An 18,519-nucleotide genomic window follows, 5' to 3' on the forward strand; every position below is an offset into this window, starting at 1 on the left:
TGTCTTCAACCAAGTTCAATTTGTGTAACAAACCAAGTGATCTATAACTGACATGGCCTAGCCTTTTTTTCCATAACCTATATGTATCATCAACACTAGTATAAGCCATAATTTCCAACTGATTCATGTCCAACACAAAGCATCTCTCAGTCATGGCTACTCTGACTAGTTCTTGACCAAGTGGATCTTCAATAATGCATGAGTTATTCTTAAAAACAAGTGAATACCCCTTTTCTATAAATTGAACAATACTAAGCAGATTTTGGTCTATATCAACTACAAAAAGAACATTTGAAATTACTTTGTTACCTAAATGTGTACTGATTACAACATTGCCCCTGCCTCTGGCTTCAATGAGATTTCCATTCCAAATCCTGACTCTGGAAGCAAAGTTTTTATCAAGATTCTTGAAAAACCCTTCATCATATGCCATATGGTGAGTGCAGCCATTTTCTACTAACCAGTCCCTTCTAACTTTGCTTGAAACTACAAAGTAGGATGCAGTGAAGATATGCTCCTACTGAGCTTGAATATCCTCAGCAGCTTGAGCTTGATTTTGTTGCTGAGCTTGTGTCATTCCTTTGTTTTTGCAAACTTTCTCAATATGACCAAACTGTTTGCAGCTCCTACACTGAATGTCAGGCCTGTACCAGCAGTACTTATCCAAGTGTGTGGTCTTTTCGCAGTGAATGCATGGTGGGAACTTTTTCTTTCCTACATCTCTCTTTGGTTTCTCCCTTTTGTCAAGCCATGGTTTCTTCCCTTTGTAGCTCAAACTTGAACTTTCTTTGGCTTTTGCTTGGAAAGCTCCTTCTGGATGCTCCTCCAGTATATTGGCCCTTCTTTGCTTGAGTGCATATATAGAGAGTTTACCAACTCAGACAATGAGATGGTTGATAAGTCCCTCGAGTCCTCCAATAAGGAGATCTTTAGCTCAAATTTTTTAGGGAGAGTTGTGATGACCTTTCAAAAACTCTGCTCTCACTAAAATGATCACCAAGGAGCCTAATGTTGTTGACTGTGTCCATTATCCTATCAGAGCACTGCTTGATGGTTTCAGACTCTTTCATCTTCAAGTTCTCAAAATCCCTCTTGAGGTTGATCAGTTGCTGCTGCCTTGTCTTGTCTAACCCTATAAACTCTTCCTTCAGCTTCTCTCATGCTTGCTTTGGTGTGTCACAAGCCATTATCCTAGTGAAAATCACATCAGATACACCATTTTGCAAGCATGTCATTACTTTGTGCTTCTTGGCACACTTTTCACCATGTTATCTAATTTTTGCAATGGTGGGATTGGCCCTTAATGGAGCTGGTTCAGTGTCATTCTCGACCACATTCCATAGGTCATGTGCTTACAGGTAAGTTTCATCTTCACTACCCAAATATGGTAATTCTCACCAACAAACACAAGTGGTGGTGGTGGTGTGAAACTCATTTTGTATCAATAAAAACGACAGCTTTAGTTTTTTTCTTTTCAAGTTTTCTTTTCAAAGAAAGCTACCAACAATAGGCCCTCAAAGATGATAGGCTCTGATACCATTTGCTGGGTTTTGACTAAAAATAAAGGAGAATTGAAGCAAAGAACAATGCAAAAATGAATTTGAACAAGAAGATAGCTGAAAAATGATCTTTATCTAATTTTCATTAAGTTGAGAAAACATATAAGTTACATTGAAATATGGCAGTTACCTAATGTATAATTTCTCCAACTAATACATGACTAAAACTTAGCTTAAATTATATACAAAGGAAGCTGACATATCAGACATTACATCAAATTCAAATCAACAACAAATCCTACTAACTTTAAAGTCAAGTTACAAAGCAACTAAGGCAAGTTACAAATGGACAAAATAAACAAAATGCTGCTGCTCCACTAGTTCAGCTTCGATGCTAGTCCGCATGCTGGTTTCCTGTTGTATTGCAGGCCAAAGTTCAACAAAATGTATTTAGAGGCAATTGCATTTCAATTTTTCTATTACAAAAATAGATAAGTTAACCTTTATACGTTTCGAAACATGTAAATTAACCGTCCTTTAAATATTTAATTATCAATTTGATCCCTATACTATACATGTTTCTTTGCTTCCTTGTACTTTCCTTTCACCATTTTCAGCTTCATCTTCAAATTTTCTACCAACCCTTTTGTTTTCTTCAGTTCAAATAGTGTTGCGGACAGCTTGTTCTTGGCTTCATTTGCTTCTGTTATCACTTCTTTCAATGCCAAGGCTAAATCATCCATCGCTTTATTATTGTTTTCTTCTGCATCAACAATGAAGAAGCTCGCTCACCTTCTTGCGCACGAATCAATTTCTCTTTGATAAATTGAAACTCCAATTCAAGTCTTTTTAAATGGTCATCCCCATGGAAGTTTGAGAGGAAACACTTGATGGGTTTTCTCATTTCTGCAAGTTTTCCGGGAGAGAATTGATTTGGTGCTTGGAATCTTCAAGTGAAACATTTGCTTGCTCAAACTCTTTTGATTGAACAACATATGAATCATATATCTTCTTCTCCCATTCTTTTTTAAATTATGTTAAAATAATTATAAAAATTATTAAAAAATATTTATCTTAATTATTTAACAAAATTTTAAATAATTTATATTTATTTTAAAGATTTTTTATTATTGTTAAGAATTTAAAAAAATAAAATGATATTTTAGCTATAGTTTAGGGATCAAATTAGTAAATAATCATTTAACAAGTAAAATTTTACGGGCTAATTTACACATTTCAAATATATAAGAGTTAATTTATCTATTTCTTCATTAAAGGAGTTTAAATGCAATCGCCTAAATATAGACTTTTACCAACTTTTAGCATAATTTAAAAAAAGCATTAACCACCTTTTATAATCTTAATAAACTTTGAATATTATTGAAATTAGAATGAAGAGAATTTTCTCTCTTTTCTTAGGCAATTTCAACCATTTTAAGTGTAAACTTTTAAATTTCAACTGACATAATCTAGTCCGCTCTCTCTATAATAGTCATACTCTATGCTATCATTTTATTATAACAACAAAGTTTATTATAGAATCAACTTTTTATTTTTTTATTTTTCATTTTATCATCTATAAACAACTTTTTTATATATAATAGAAACAACCATAAAGTATAAAGTACATTCATTGCTAAATTTATTCTCTATAATAATCTCTTCCTTCAAATTTTAGTAAAATTATTTCTATTTTAAATAAAATAAAAATAATAGATATTAATTAAGATATTATTTTGAAAAAATAAATCTTACATAAAAATATATTAATCATATAAAAATAATTAATATTAAAGTTATATTAATGATAAAAATATGAAAGTTTTATAAATTAAAGTTATGTTGATGCTTAAAAAGTTTTTACATGTATTTTCAAAAATCTAAAAAATAAAAACCATTAAAAATAGCAATTAAATGAAAGGGGTTCGCCAAATAAAAAAAATGATAAAGAAGGAAATTAGGTTGCGAATGTAGGTTTTTTTTATTCAACCTGGGTTTAGATAAAAAAAATTTACAATTTTGAAGATTTTCAGTGTTAACATTTTGAAATGTATCATTTCAAAATATTAGTATTTATGTGTATTTCGTTTGGATAAATAATATTTAAAAAATAAGTTAATGAAATTTAATAAGTTAAAAAATCATTATAAAAGAAAAAATATTAAAATAAATAATATAAAAATATGTAATATGGATATTATTAGATTTATAAAAAATATAAACAATTTTAATAATATAAAATAAAAGAATTTTAAAATCAACAATTTTTTATATTTCTCAAGGTATCTACCGAAGCGAGTCTAGTAACTAATCATCTATATTCTGTGAGCCCATTAAGGGGTAGATGCTAGCCACAAATTTTACTCAAAGCTCTTTTTGAAATTTTTTAAAAATTTTAAAATTTTCCATTATTTTACTCAAACAAATAAATTTATTTTTAAATTTTTAAAAACCTTGCTAAAAATGAAATCCTCCTCTAAATAGACTTAAAGGTACACTAGAAAAAGTAGTGTGTAATGCCCCAAAAATTATAGGGTTAGAATTAATAAAATTATTATAAAAGAAGCCTTAGTCTAGGTGGTAGAGAACTTAAGATATTGCATAGAGAGCCAAAATTCAAATCTAACTCTTTTCATTTTTACCTATTTTATTTTTCAACAACTAGGAACAAAGTCAAGCTAGTATATATATTAAATGTGATAGAAAATGATCAAGAATGAGCCTATTGATTCAGTGGTAAAGCCTTAGCATATTAAATAAATTGTTGAACTTTTTTATCCATTTATAATGTCAGTTGATTTGTAACTCGTAATATTGAAATAAGTTTTAAAATTTTATGTAATGTTTCTAAATTATTCTTAATGAAATCAACTCAAATAACTCATATTTAATAATTGTCCAAGAAACTTAAATTTTTTTTATTATATATGTGCACACAAATTTTGAGTCAAAAGTTGACTTGAAAATTTGAAGTCAAATTTATTGATAATTTGATAGAAAAGTTATAATCTCTAGAAATTTCTTGAATACATAAAATACCATTTAATTCTTCTCTCCCATTTGACTTCGATCCAAAGGTTGTCTGACTTGGTCTTGGATGGATATAGATTGCTTTAAGTGTTGTGTTGAATTGTTCTTGAAACGGGTTTGGACCTCATTTTTTCAATCGATATCGATTAAAAGGCGGCTTTCTTCAAAAACGACTTTTGACTTCTTCTCCACAGTTGAATTGGATCGGAAAGCGACTTTTTTTCAGAACTAATATGACGTTCTTTAGAATTTATTCAAGTTCTTCAGATTCTTTAAAAAATTATGTAGAGATTTTTTAGGCTTCTTGAACTTGTGAACCTGTAAAATGACTTGGGTGATCCTTTTTTATAATGACAAGTATTTGTTTATAATTTAATTGTTCCATTTGATTGCTCCAGTTGATTGTTTTCCTTTATTTATTATTTATCTCTTATTAAGTTGATTAATTAAATATAAAATAAATCATTTAATTATTTTACCTTTAATTAGTGATAATATAAAATTTTAATATTTATCTCTTAATTAATTAAAATTAAATAGAAAAAATATTATGACACGATATGATGTCATCATTTGCACTTATGATAACTCTAACTTTGGTCACAATAATTTGGGCTTGATACATGGCACTTTGTATTTGGTGAAAAATTTCTATCATCTATAATATAATATTGAATCTTATATACTAAGTTAAAAGCAAAGAGAAATCAATGCAACTAGTTAAATTAAATGTTTGTTCTTTGTTTGGGTAAAGAAGGGGTTTTAATTCATTTGGTATGGAATATAAAATTAGTTAATTAATTAATTCAATTATAATTGTAAGAAATTTTTTTTAGCTTAGAATGAAAGACACAAGACCATATAATTAAAGGAAATTTGAGTTTATAAATAATTATTAAAGTTGAGTTATTTGAGTTCATTTTAATTTAGAAATATAAAATAAAATTTTAAAATTAGAAGAATATTAAATTAATTAATTTCAATATTATGGTAACAAATTGTGTAATGGCTCGATTTTTAATGGTACCAAAAAATACGGTTTTGGAACCCTGTTTCCATAAACTGAGTCCTTAAATATTAAAAAAAATATTTACAAAGATAATATAAAAACATATTAAAGATTGAGCCAATAATTTTTCCGAATTGATAGTTAATTAAAGCTCAGGGACTAAATCATAAAGGTTCAATTGCTATAGATTTTTAATTGACAAAACACTGGGGGATTAAAATAGAAATTAACCAAGGGTCCAAAATGGTTATTAAACCATTTATAATTGAAAGTTGGTGGATGATGATATGAGAAATCTTTAACATTAGTTAATATTAGATTAGTGAAAATTAAACTTAGTTAAACCAAATTAATTAAAATTTAATCAAGGTGTAAAAGCATAAAATAATGGAAAAAGATGTCATCTTCTCCATTTTTTTTCTTCTTTCTGTCCATGGGAGGGGAAACCTAAGAAAACTCTTAAACATTGGGCCATTAATTCTAAGGTAAATTCAAGTTCTTTTCTTGTAATTTTTATAGATTTGAGGTCATCGGAGCTTTGATTTAGCTAGCCCATGTACCAATTTGTAAAAATGTTAAAGTTTTTAAAAGTTTTCATTGTTGACTTCTTGAAGAATTAGGCTCAAAATTGATAGATTTTAAGCTTAGATTATGAAAAATACTAGATTGTAAAGTTAGTATAACTTAATTGTTAACTTTGTATATTAGGGGCCAAATTAAGTAGACGTAAAATCTATCATGAAATAATATCATAAATAGAAAGTATAATGTCTCTAATGAAAGTATGTAAAACCGGATTTTAATTCGAGCTGGGGGTTTAAAGTTATGCTTATCCCGAGTTTAGGGACTAAATTGAATAAAATGTAAAATATGAGGAAAAATCGAATAATGGAATTATATGGAATCATGCATATCATGAAATAGTATAAAAATGTTTGGTATATAAAATTATTGTATAGATCAAGAATTGGGTTAAAGTGGAGCAAATAAGGGAAAAGCTAAAATTAAAAATTTGTCCCTGAAGGATCCACTCATTTTGTATTTTGAACAGGTAAGTTCATACGGAAATTACTATCTTACTTAGTATTTTATGTGTGTTTTTATTTAATTTAGTATTTGAATGTTTTTATATAATTGAAATGTTGTGGAATTTGGTATAATTCGCTAATAATAGACTGAATTGAAATATTAAAGTAAAGAGCCACTGTACCCCCATTGCAAGTGATCTACCGTAATTTGATACATCAAATTAGGCTCCCCGTTAAACTTAAAGAGCTTATTCTTAAGCAATTTAAAGGTCTTTTTCATAGTTTTTACTTAATTTTAATTCTTTCATGTTAATAAGTGTTTAATGCATTTTGTGCTCATTTTGAGACCCAAATTGGCCAAATGTGTCATTTGGACCCTAACAATCAATTGATGTTGTAGGAACTCGATGATGGCTCAAACTTGAGGAAAACATCACCAAGGAAAGGGGTATCGCAATACCCTTGACAATCCTAAAATAAAGAAAATAGAGACCATCTACAAAGATATCGCGATACCAGCCTTGGGTGTCGCGATATCCAACTCCCAAAAGAACACCCCATTTTCAAGACTGTCAACGATATCACAATATTCATACCTTAAGTATCGTGATATCACTGTTGTGGGGAGACAAAAATTGACATCTGGAGTAGTCTTTATCCAACCGTAACACCAATAAAAAACACACAATAAGGGGTATTTTGGTCAAGAAATTTTGGTTTGCTAGTTGTTAAAAAAAGGCCAAAAATTGGCTGGAGAGAAAAAGGAGGCATTAGACACAAGTTTAGGATAGTTTTCTTAGTTTTCGCATCATTTTCTTGGGTTTTAGTTTCTCCTCTCCTAGTTGTTGATTTAATTTTTTGCTTGTTTATTTGTTTTCCTTCATATTCTTAGTGTTAGTTAAGTTAGTTAGCACTATAGCTTAGGCTTATTTACATGTTTAGTACCTTAACTTTGTTTGTAATGCCATTTTCATCTCTAGTTTAATGTTATTTCAGTTGATTTTCTCTTCATCCGTTAAAAATCTCAACTTTATTGTTCTTATTCATTTATCTTGTTGCTAGTTGCTTTTCTTTTGACTCTTTCAAAGTAAAAACTAAAGCTTTCATCTTTTTGTTCAAGTTTTATATTAATGGCTTCCATGTGCATTTCTTTTATGTTCATTAGCTTAGATATGTTAATGGGTAACTAAACCCTAGAAGGTTTGTTGATGGAGATGTGGGTAAACTAATTTTTGGGTAAGGGACTAAATTGGACTAGATTGAATGAACTTTAGAATTTAAGATTGATGCCTCTAAGGCTAAATCAAGATAAGTGAGACTGCGAGGTAATCTTATTGGGTACCAATTCATTATTCTCAGGTTAGTTGGGTGAGATTGAGAGATAAACCAAACTAATTTGTCTGAATTAGTAAAATTGAGACTGAGAGGTAAAATGGAGCCACTTTAAGAGTTTAAGTATTTTAGATACCTAATTCGATGATTAATGAACCACATTGAAGTCAACCAACCATTGTTTTTATTGATTAGATAGTTTTACAACTTTGCATGCTTTACGATTTAGTCTTTTTTAGTTATTAGTTTGTTAATTAGCACAATTACCCTCAATTAAAGGCTTGTCGTACTATTAAACTCTTTAATTGCATGTTATTAGCTATAATTCACTTAATCACTGACTTCTATGGGTTCGATACTTAGAATACTCTTGTACCCCATTGTACAAATTATATTACAACTTACCTGTCACTCTTGTAGACTTCGTATGTAATTATTCTGATTTGATTATCGTATTAGTGTTTATTTATCTCTCCTTTACTTGCTTGCAAAGAAGAGCCAGGGAGAGGCAGTCAACAAGTCAATCCAAAACTTTGACCCCTAGTAATTTTCACCTAATCTCTTCAAATCCAACCTTTGTATTATTCACAGTTAAACCGAATCATAACTCTTAAACTGTTTGACTTGACCTTCCAAAGTTTCATTGCTAAGTTGACATGGAGATATCAGTTACCATAGCATAGAAAGTAGTGAGTAATCTTCACCTTCAGGTTCTTTGCTTTTGACTTAAAAGAGAGAGGAAGTTCCATTTAACTCCATTAATGCTCATAAATAGAAAATTTGTAAAGAAGCTGTGTTGAAGAAAAAAAGATGCATTTATAGTAAAGGAAAAAAATAACACCAAATCATTTTTTAGACTAATATTATAAATTTCCATTTAAGTTTTTTTTTTGTCTCAGACTTTCTTGTTCTTCTATTAATATTTCACTGTTCTTTGCAGGGTTCTTGAATTTAGAAATAAATGCACACACGCAGTCCTACAGTAATGATCATTATAACAAAGCTTACGTTTTCTTTTAAGCGTTTTCAAGTACTTAGGCACAAAATAACTTTGAAACAGAGGTTGAATTTGAAGAGTTTAGGTGAAACTTGTGGTGGGGTACAGTGGCCTGAAATTTGTTGGTGTCAGATTTTGGGTTTAGTTTAACTTTTCAATCTAATTTAAAGAGAGTAGTAGAGTGTAAAGGAGAAAGAGGAACAGATGATTTTTATTGGTGTAAAACACACCATTTCATTTAACAAGGAAATTATGTGAAAATTATAAAATCCACATAATTAAATTTATAGTGCATTGTGGAACGCCTGGATGGAGAGGAGTCCTCGATTAGATTCATTTATTTTTAATTTTATGCACTCGGTCCACTACTAACGTTGGTACATGGAGAATGGGCTGCCGTATTTATTTCGTGGCCAGTTGATGGTAGTTTTGAAATAGAATGGTCTTTTTCTCGAGCTATCTCAAGACATGGGCACATCGAAGCTATATTCATTTTGTCATATTCCAAATTTCGAGACAAGAACCTATTGTCTCAAGACATCCAAACATCGAAACTGAAATACGAAAATAAGATAAACTTGTCTCGAGTCTCAAAACATAAAGAATCACAAATTTTTTCAACTACATATCACTTTTAAATTTATTATGTTTTTTCCGATTACATTAAAATTTATGTTTAATTTTAAGTTTTCAAATATATTCTACTAATAAAATTTTAGTTGAAAAGGATTTCCTAAATAACATTATAATTTATCTTTCATTTTTCTTATTTTATAACATAATTACATAATTAAAATATTAAATTAAGAATAAAATTGATTAACATTAAAGAATATAATACATTCATTCAATATTATAAATATTTTATAAAAAAAATTATAAATGCAATCTATCCATGCATCGCAGGTGATGAAAATATTATCTTAAATATATTTAAAAATAACTTCAAAATCTTTTTCCAACTTGTAACTTTCATTGCCATTTTTTGTTTACTTATATCTTTCACATTCCAAATTTGCTTTTATTAAGTAATAATTTTCTTTACTTTTATGTTTTACCTAATTTTTAATACTTTAATATATATTTATATGTTTTTAATGTATACTCTAATATTTTTATTATTTTTAATGTTATTTGTTCTTATTAAGTAAAGTAAGAAATAAATTAAAGGGAAATCTAAAATATGCCTTTTAGAGGAAAAAAATATGCCTTTGCAATGTAAAGTAATTTTTAAATATTTTATCCTTATGTTTTTAAAACATTTATATATAAATCCTAATAATTTAATTACCTAACTTTATATCATCATATATTCTTTTTAATATAAAACTTGAAAGATATAATTTCTTTTTACTCAGACAAACATCTTGCTTTCTTTGTTAAATAATTTATACAAATTTATAAAATAATTTTAATATATATTTGTTAACAATTTCCTTTTAAAATTCCCGACCCACCCTCTTTTCGCACATCCCTGCTGCCAAACAAACCCCTCTCCACTATCGCTGTTAACTCTCTTCTTGCTCTCAACTTTCCAATAGCCCAGGAAATTGAATAAGGTAATCTTTAAAAACCTAACCTTACCTTCAACTTGATGATGACTTCTACTTGAGTTGTGGGCTTTTGAGTTATTGCTGCCGCTATCGTAAAATAGCGGTGGCGGACTGCCCCTTTCACGATTTTAATCTCTACATCCTCCTAGGGTTTTTTTTTTTCTTGAGACTGAAATTAAATATCTTGTAAAGAGTTACAGTTCGAATTGCTAATATCCGTTTCATTGATCTGTTCTCACTTATAGTTAATACTTTTGTGATTATTGTATTGTTGTATATGATTTTGGGAGTTCGATGATATTCTAATTGGGGGTTTTCCATGGTTACAAGCTATAACCTTAATTTATTATGTTATGGTTGAGTATGATTCATGGAACTTGATGATATCTTAATTTGGATTATGCAGCATTAAGTATGAAGGTGCGAGCATCAGTGAAAAAGATGTGTGAGTTCTGTAGAACCGTTAAGCGCCGCGGACGGGTATATGTACTATGCACTTCCAACCCTAAGCATAAGCAACGACAAGGCATTTCCACATTTGCTTCTGAAGGCACACTGCCCCCTGCGTATGCCTCTCTCATTGCAGTTACTTAATCTTTTCGTTTTTTTTTTTTCAGCCTAGATTTCAGTCCTGTTAACTGCCATTGTTCTGCAGATACTTCAAGCAGTTTAAATTTTAAACAAATATGATATTTGTTATCTGAATTTGAATGCTGGTATTTTTCAGTTATTGTTATGTTTACTTGTTAGTTTCATTTTGATGAAATTACACATAATTTTGTTTTCAGAAAATATAGGCTGATGTATTACTTTCAGTTTGTTATGATTTATTTTTTCTTCAAATATGATTTCATAATCCTTAATTAAGTAGGATACATGCTTCTCCAAGAGAACCTTTTTACCTTACAAGTTTTTTTGAAGCTTCTGTGCTCTGAGCAGCAAGCAGTGCCTTGGCCGTCCTGTCCAAAATATTGCCTACCATGTGCCAAGTACATGTTATTTCATTGTTTTAAACAACACCTAATGGGTGATTTTTTTTTTTTTTTGTGGGAAGAAGGAAGGATTGACTATCTTTACTCTGGTAAAATTTGACCAGTTGATTTAAAGCCCATTAGCTTCTTATCTAGTTGAATGGGGCCTTGATATTCAAAGAAGATAACATAGGAAAGTTTTGTCTTTCTTAATTTCTTTAAAATTTAAAAGGGTTTCAAGTGACATCTTCAATTGCAATGAATCTTTGTTTGAATCAGAAGATCTCAGTACTTGGAGAATTGATAGCATTATGATTTGGGCTAATAAGGACCTGTTTATCTAACTGATGATATTGCCTGTTGCTCTGACACTGTTAAGGCACAAAACTTTTGCATTAATCTTTACTGCATGTGAATTTAGCTCCCTTAAAGTAGCAGTTGACTTGCAGTGGTATGTCTGTTGTGGTTACTGATTTTATACTTTTATACAGGATTTACTTCAATATAATGCATCAAACTTTTTTGAAAGCTTCAGGGTTAATCTTAATTTTTAGACAGATATCATCTTCAATTATAGACTTCATAACCTTCTGTCATGTCATAAAATTAGAAGTTGTTAATGCCTTTGATTTAAATTTTATAATATTTTCTTTTCTTTTCTTTAAATCTTATTTAAAGATTTAGGAACTTTTCATACTCATATACCGTGTTTCCGTTCCTTTTTATCATGCCTGTTCCATGCATTATTAATTTAGAATGCTTGCAGTTCTTTCTCAAGTTGGGATATTGATCTGATTTTGTTTGTGTTTTACCAGCTAATTGGCTTACCGTAGTAAGCCAATCGCTACTAAATGCCTATCCTAGCCTCTGCACAAGTTTGTTTAGTGAATCTTTATTGGAAGATTGATACTTGCAATCAAGCAATGCTTTGTTGATATGATAATGTACTTGTTGAATCTTTTCCAGGACGGCAGAGACAAATGTCAAGCATCCAATCATTCCCAGTTACAGCATGCGGCCAGGACTAGCATCCCTTATTCCTAAAATGCAAGAGCCGTCTTCATCGATTATTGGGTGGAGGGCTAACCTGGCATCTCTCATATTCAAACGCTGCAATTAGGGAAACCACAAAAAGAGATACATTACAGTCGCCTACTTAATATTCAACTGATTCTGCGGGAACTAGGATTCTATGATTTTGTTTTCAATTGCAATTATATTGAGTAGTGATGATACATTTGGAGCTATGTTTGGTGTTTTGTTTGATCATGATGCTATACATGATGTTGCATTCCTAAATCATCTGTTGGAACACAGGTAAAGGTGAAAAGGCAGTGCCGTTTTACTCTTTTGATGCATTTATACACCCCAATGACAACCAAGTGTTGCCTCGGATTATTGAGAAATTGGTAGTGTGTTCTGAAACCGATTGTTTCATTGACTTCTTTTATCCTAAAGAAGCATTTAAGAGAGCAAGAATAGTGTTAATTGCATCAGATATTCCCAAATTATGACTCGTTTTAAATTGGTTCCTAAATTTTAGAACGTTCTAGTTACGTTCCAAATTTCAAGTTTGAATTTTTAAAGTTTATATATTGTATATACAAATAATTATATTTATTCAATGTAAATATAATTTGATATATTTATTTCTTTAAATATATATAATTTAATTAAAATTTAAGTTTCATATATACGATTGAATTATAATTAAGTTTCATGTGTATAACGATTGAGTTTGTGGTTCAAAAGTTACAAATTTATATACAAGCAAATGTTAGGTTTGCTATCCTAGCATGATATTGTTTGTCGCCATTGGCATGAATTTTTAGGTTTTCTTGTTCTTTGTCTAATATCTGTTTCTTTTTTGTTTATTAGTTTTTTTGCAATCGGCGTCTCTAGTTTTTTTCCTTCTACGATATAGAAAGATTTGGTCTTATCTTCTGGCCTTTAAACTTGCAATTATGGAAGTTGAATTAGCCTAATTGACAATTAATGAAGAAGAGGAAGAAATTTTGCAGATTGAAGCAGATTTGAATACAAATAGAGAAGTGAGGGAGTTTCAACTAGTAGGCTGTTTCCTAACAGCTAGTATAATTCACTTCCCAGCCATGAAAAGTAAACCTATGGCATCCTGTTCGTGGGGTTCAAATTCGAGATCTGGGAGATAAAAGGTACCTTTTTCAATTTTTTCACATTATGGATATGAAAAGGGTTTTGAAGGGTTTACCATGGACTTTTAATAATCACTTACTGGTGCTTTACAAATTAAAAACGGGGGAGGATCCATTAAGAGTACCATTAATTTTCACTCATTTTTGGGTACAAATTCATGATGTTCCAATTGGGATGTTTTCTGAAAAGGTAGCAATATAATTGAGGAATTTTGTAGGGTTTTTTGAGAATATGATGGATCAAATTTGGGGAAAGAAAATCGAAATTACATGAGAGTAAGAGTGCATATTGACATTAGGTGCCCTTTGAAAAGGAAGAAGAAGGTCATGTGCTATGGAAGATGTTCATATGTCAAATTTAAGTATGAATGATTATCACTTTTCTGTTTCTATTGTGGACGTCTGGGGCATAGCGACTCTTTTTATGAGGCAAAAATGACATTAGGGGTGAAAATCGCTGAAACAGGCTGGGACTTATCATTAAGGGCACAATCACGAAGAGCTGCATCAATGAATAGCATATGGCTACGAGAAGAAGGTGAAGGAAAAAGGGAAGGTAGCTGGCAGGATAACCGGATTCTGGGAAGCAGATCATGGGATAGGGCAAACAAAGAAAGAAGTGGGACATTTATTGATCCGATTTTGGGTTTTAACATTAAAGGGGGAGTGTCATCTCTTGATCAAAGGAGGGAGAAACCTTGGCTGGATCAGATGCAAACTGCCATGGATCATGACTTGGAATATAGTATTTTAATAGGGGAAGAGGGGAAAAAGCGTAATCGAGGGGAGATGGAAGGTCTGACAGGAAAGGAAGTGACAATGACACGGCAAGGAACAAAAGAATGGTTGAGTTTAACTTTGTATCATCGGCGGCTTCTACAAGGCAAGCCGACCGGGTGCAATGAAAATCATAAGCTGGAATGTTCGTGGGTTGGGGAGCCCACGAACGATTCGGAGATTTCGACATTTTTTGAAGTCTCATAATCCCCAAATTGTCTTCTTTATGGAGACAAAGCTTTGTAAAAGATAGATGGAACGAGTACGTAGAAGTTGTGGTTTTGTTAATGGTATTGAAGACGATTTAGATGGTACGAGGGGTGGGTTGTGTTTAGCTTGGAAGATTGATGCTAATATTACACTTTAAATTTTTTCTAGAAGGCATATTGATATGTTAATTGGAGACAATAAATCAGGAACCAATTGGAGATTTACAGGATTTTACGGATCCCCATACACACAAGACAGGAATGATTCATGGGCTGTTCTGAAAAGTTTGACTTCTAATATGGATATCCCTTGGTTGGTTTGCGGAGACTTTAATGAAATTATGTACGGTTTCGAGAAAAAAGGAGGGCTGCCTAGAGATGAAAGAAGGATGGAACAATTTCGAAGAACTTTAGAGGAATGTCAACTGAATGACGTGGGATTTTCAGGACATTGGTTCAGTTGGGAGAGAGGTAATTTACCGGAGACAAATATTCAAGAACGATTGGATAGAGGAGTTGCTAATGTAAAATGGATCACTTTGTTTCTGGAGGTGAAAGTTCAACACATGGTACACTCTTTTTCAGACCATTGCGCTCTTCTAATTGATACAAGAAAGAATAAAGATCAATTGAGGAATTGTACGTTTAAATTTGAAGTTTGGTGGGTTGTAGAGGATTCTTTCATTCGTGAAGTTCAGGTTCTATGGGAGAAGCCTGTAGATGGTCTTTTGCAGAAGCTGGAGTTTTTAAAAATAGGGCTGAAACAGTGGGCTGGGCAAATTCAAGCAGGTAGGAAAAAGAAAAAATAAGTTCTCATGGAAAAATTAGCCGAGCTGACTGAAGCTGATAGGGATGATAACAATTTAGCTGATTTGATTGATAAGAAAATCTATTTAAATTTGGAGATCGAGAAAGATAAGCGCTATTGGGAGCAGAGGGCTCGATTGAATTGGCTGGAATTTGGGGATAAAAATACAACATTTTTTCACAGTCAAGCCACATAGCGTCGAAAGATAAATTTTATCCATAGGCTGTGAAACGAAAATGGGAGAGAATTGGAGGCCTTGTAGGAAATTGAAGGGGCTGCACGATCTTATTTTCTAAATTTGTTTTCAGCAGGGGATAGGGGGAACTATGACCATTTGATGACTGGGATTGATCGGTGTATTAATGAGGAGGACAATCGGAAGCTTACAACAACATACACAAAAAAGGAGATTCAAGAAGCAGTGTTTGCCATGGGACCCATAAAGGCACCAGGAGAAGATGGATTCCCAAGTCTTTTTTATCAGAAATGCTAGCATATTGTTGGAGAGGATGTCACCTCCTTTTGCTTACAACTCCTTAATGGGGACATGGACGTGAGCTCTTTTAATTCTACTAATATAATGCTTATTCCAAAAGTTTCCAATAATATGACGCAATTTAGGCCGATTAGTCTATGTAATGTACTTTACAAAATTCTAGCGAAGGTAATTGCAAATCAACTTAGAGGGGTTATTAAGAAATGTATTGATGGTGCGCAGAGTGCCTTTGTGCCAAGATGCTTAATTTCAGATAATGTCTTATTGGCCTATGAAATATTGCATATGCTAAAACACAAGAGATTGGGGAAGAAGGGCTTTATGACAGTTAAACTCGACATGAGTAAAGCATATGATAGGGTTGAATGGAATTTCATAAAGGAGATAATGCTACGAATGGGATTTGACCAAAAATGTGTGGATGATCTTATGAAATGTGTAACTACGGTTTCTTATTCAGTGGTCATTAATGGGAATATTGGAGAAAAGTTTCTGCCCACCAGAGGCCTTCGACAGGGTGATCCTCTAAGTCCGTTCCTTTTTTCTTCTATGTGGAGAGGGTCTCTCGAGCTTACTAAGACTTGCTACAAATGAGGGGTTTTTCAAAGGTGTTAAGGTTAGTAGAAGTGTTCCACCGATTTCTTACCTTCTATTTGCTGATGATTGTATTTTATTCGGGGAGGCTCCAACTAGGGGAGCAAAATTGTCTAAAGACATTTTACGCGAATATAGATCGTGTTCGGGTCAATACGTGAATTTTAAAAAATCAACGGTATTTTTTAGTAGAAATACTATGGAGGAAGATAGAAGATTATTTGTCAACTTAATAGGGATCCGAAGCTCGAACGAACTAGAATGATATTTAGGATTACCGAATATGGTGGGTCGGAGGAAAAAGGAATCTTTTCAAAATCTAAAGGATCGCCTCAAAAAATGTATTGATAATTAGAGTAATAGGTTTTTATCTCAAGGCGGAAAAGAAATTTTTATAAAATCCATTCTCCAGGCCATACCTACTTATACGATGACTTGTTTTTTATTACCTAAAAAGCTATGTGATGAACTTGAAAGTATCATTGTGAAGTTCTGGTGGCAAAAGGGACATGGAAAAAAGGGCATTCATTGGTGCGTTTGGAAAAATCTTTTTTTTTTAAAAGAAAATGGTGGATTAGGTTTTCGAAATTTTGGTCAATTCAATATTGCATTATTAGCCAAACAAGGTTGGCGTCTTATTATTTATCCGAATTCATTATTGGCTAGAGTTTTAAAAGCAAAATATTATCCGCGATCAAATTTTCTAAATGCAGAGTTGTGAAATTTACCTGCATTTACCTGGAAGAGTATTTGGGCTGCCAAGGGACTTCTCCAAAGAGGGCTGTGCTGGAGAGTTTGCAGAGGGGATAACATTTCAATTTAGGATGATAGGTGGATTCAGGGGATCGACAAAGTGGAAGGACATAACAGAACAGAAAATAAGGAGTTACAGTCAGATTCAGATCTCATCGACATTCAAAATAAAAAGTTAAAGACAGAGCTGATCTATGATACCTTTTCAACGGAAACTGCGAAAAAAATTTTACAGATCCCACTTGCAGAGGTGGATCATGAAGATATTCAAGTCTGGAAAGAAGAACCGTCCGGGGAATTCTCAGTTTGAAGTGCCTACAAACTATTACAAGGGGCTAATCTGGATCCTAGTAATTACTTATTACAAATCGAAACTAAAAATTTTTACAAAAAATTATGGGGTTTCAAAAATTACTATAACTATCTGGTGAATCTCCTAGGATTTCATCCCCCATCTAGCAAATCTCAGATATAGAAGGATTACTGCAAGTGACAGATGCACCCGTTGCCGTGCTAGGGTTGAAGACAATCCTCATATTTTTAGACAATGTCCTGTAACAATAGAAGTGTGGTAGTGTTGACATCTATCTTGGGTCATGAACAATATGAATCAAACTCTATGGAAGTGGCTCACCTGGGTTTTCAAGAGAGGAACTGAGGACCAATGCCGCCTTTTCTGTATTGCTTTATGGCTAATCTGGTTCTCCAGATATCAGCTCATGCACAAGAGGAAAGAGACGACAGGGAGAGAACTTGTCCAACGAATACAGGGGTATATGGCAGAAAATGAAAGAGTGAGAGAAACTCAGACCCTTTTAAACACAAGTAAAAATTACAGAGTTTAAGAGGACATACCGAGAATAACGATCCAGTTTGATGCTGTGTTCGATAACCGAAACTTAAAATCAACGACAGGTTTGGTGGTTTAGAGACTGATAGGCGAACTCCTGGTTTTAAAATCGACCCTTCACAACAACATCCCTTCCCCGTTCCCAGCAAAAGCATTCGCATGCTTGGAAGGTATAAAGCTAGGGATAACAATGGGTATACAATCGGTTATAATAATATGGGATTCCAGAACCGTAATTAAAAAATGTCAGATGTCTTCAACAGATAATCAGAGATTGGAGCGATTATAAAAGACATTCAGAACAAGAATTTATGCTTTCAAGAAATTATCTTTAAGCACATCCATAGATCAGGGAACTAGCAAGCACACAGATTCGCAAAGCACACTCTACAAAGCGGAGAGATCTCTTACTTTGTGGGAGAGGAGCTGAATCGACACC

The 18,519-nt window shown here is 32.0% G+C and overlaps 1 protein-coding gene and 1 long non-coding RNA gene across 2 annotated transcripts; both read left to right on the top strand.

Moving 5' to 3' along the window:
- Nucleotides 1-10,314: 10,314 nt before the first annotated feature.
- On the top strand, nucleotides 10,315-12,718 carry LOC108484853 (uncharacterized). The gene is made up of 3 exons (XM_017788745.2): nucleotides 10,315-10,454; nucleotides 10,855-11,014; nucleotides 12,386-12,718. Exons 2-3 carry the CDS (start codon nucleotides 10,863-10,865, stop codon nucleotides 12,537-12,539), a joined length of 306 nt encoding a protein of 101 aa, XP_017644234.1. The 5' UTR covers nucleotides 10,315-10,454; nucleotides 10,855-10,862; the 3' UTR covers nucleotides 12,540-12,718.
- An 844-nt stretch (nucleotides 12,719-13,562) lies between these two features.
- On the top strand, nucleotides 13,563-16,297 carry LOC128294099 (uncharacterized). Its single transcript, XR_008284355.1, has 2 exons — nucleotides 13,563-13,593; nucleotides 15,696-16,297. It is a non-coding gene; the product is annotated as an uncharacterized LOC128294099 (long non-coding RNA).
- Nucleotides 16,298-18,519: the final 2,222 nt, after the last annotated feature.

This window comes from Gossypium arboreum, chromosome 6, assembly GCF_025698485.1.
Source record: "Gossypium arboreum isolate Shixiya-1 chromosome 6, ASM2569848v2, whole genome shotgun sequence".
NCBI classification, from domain to species: domain Eukaryota; kingdom Viridiplantae; phylum Streptophyta; class Magnoliopsida; order Malvales; family Malvaceae; genus Gossypium; species Gossypium arboreum.

Excerpts from the sequence above, each read along its gene's own strand:
- LOC108484853 (XM_017788745.2), top strand. The coding sequence starts at position 10,863 with ATGAAGGTGCGAGCATCAGTGAAAAAGATGTGTGAGTTCTGTAGAACC. Across the intron at positions 11,015-12,385 it reads GAAGGCACACTGCCCCCTGC|GACGGCAGAGACAAATGTCA; the intron begins GTATGCCTCTCT and ends AATCTTTTCCAG.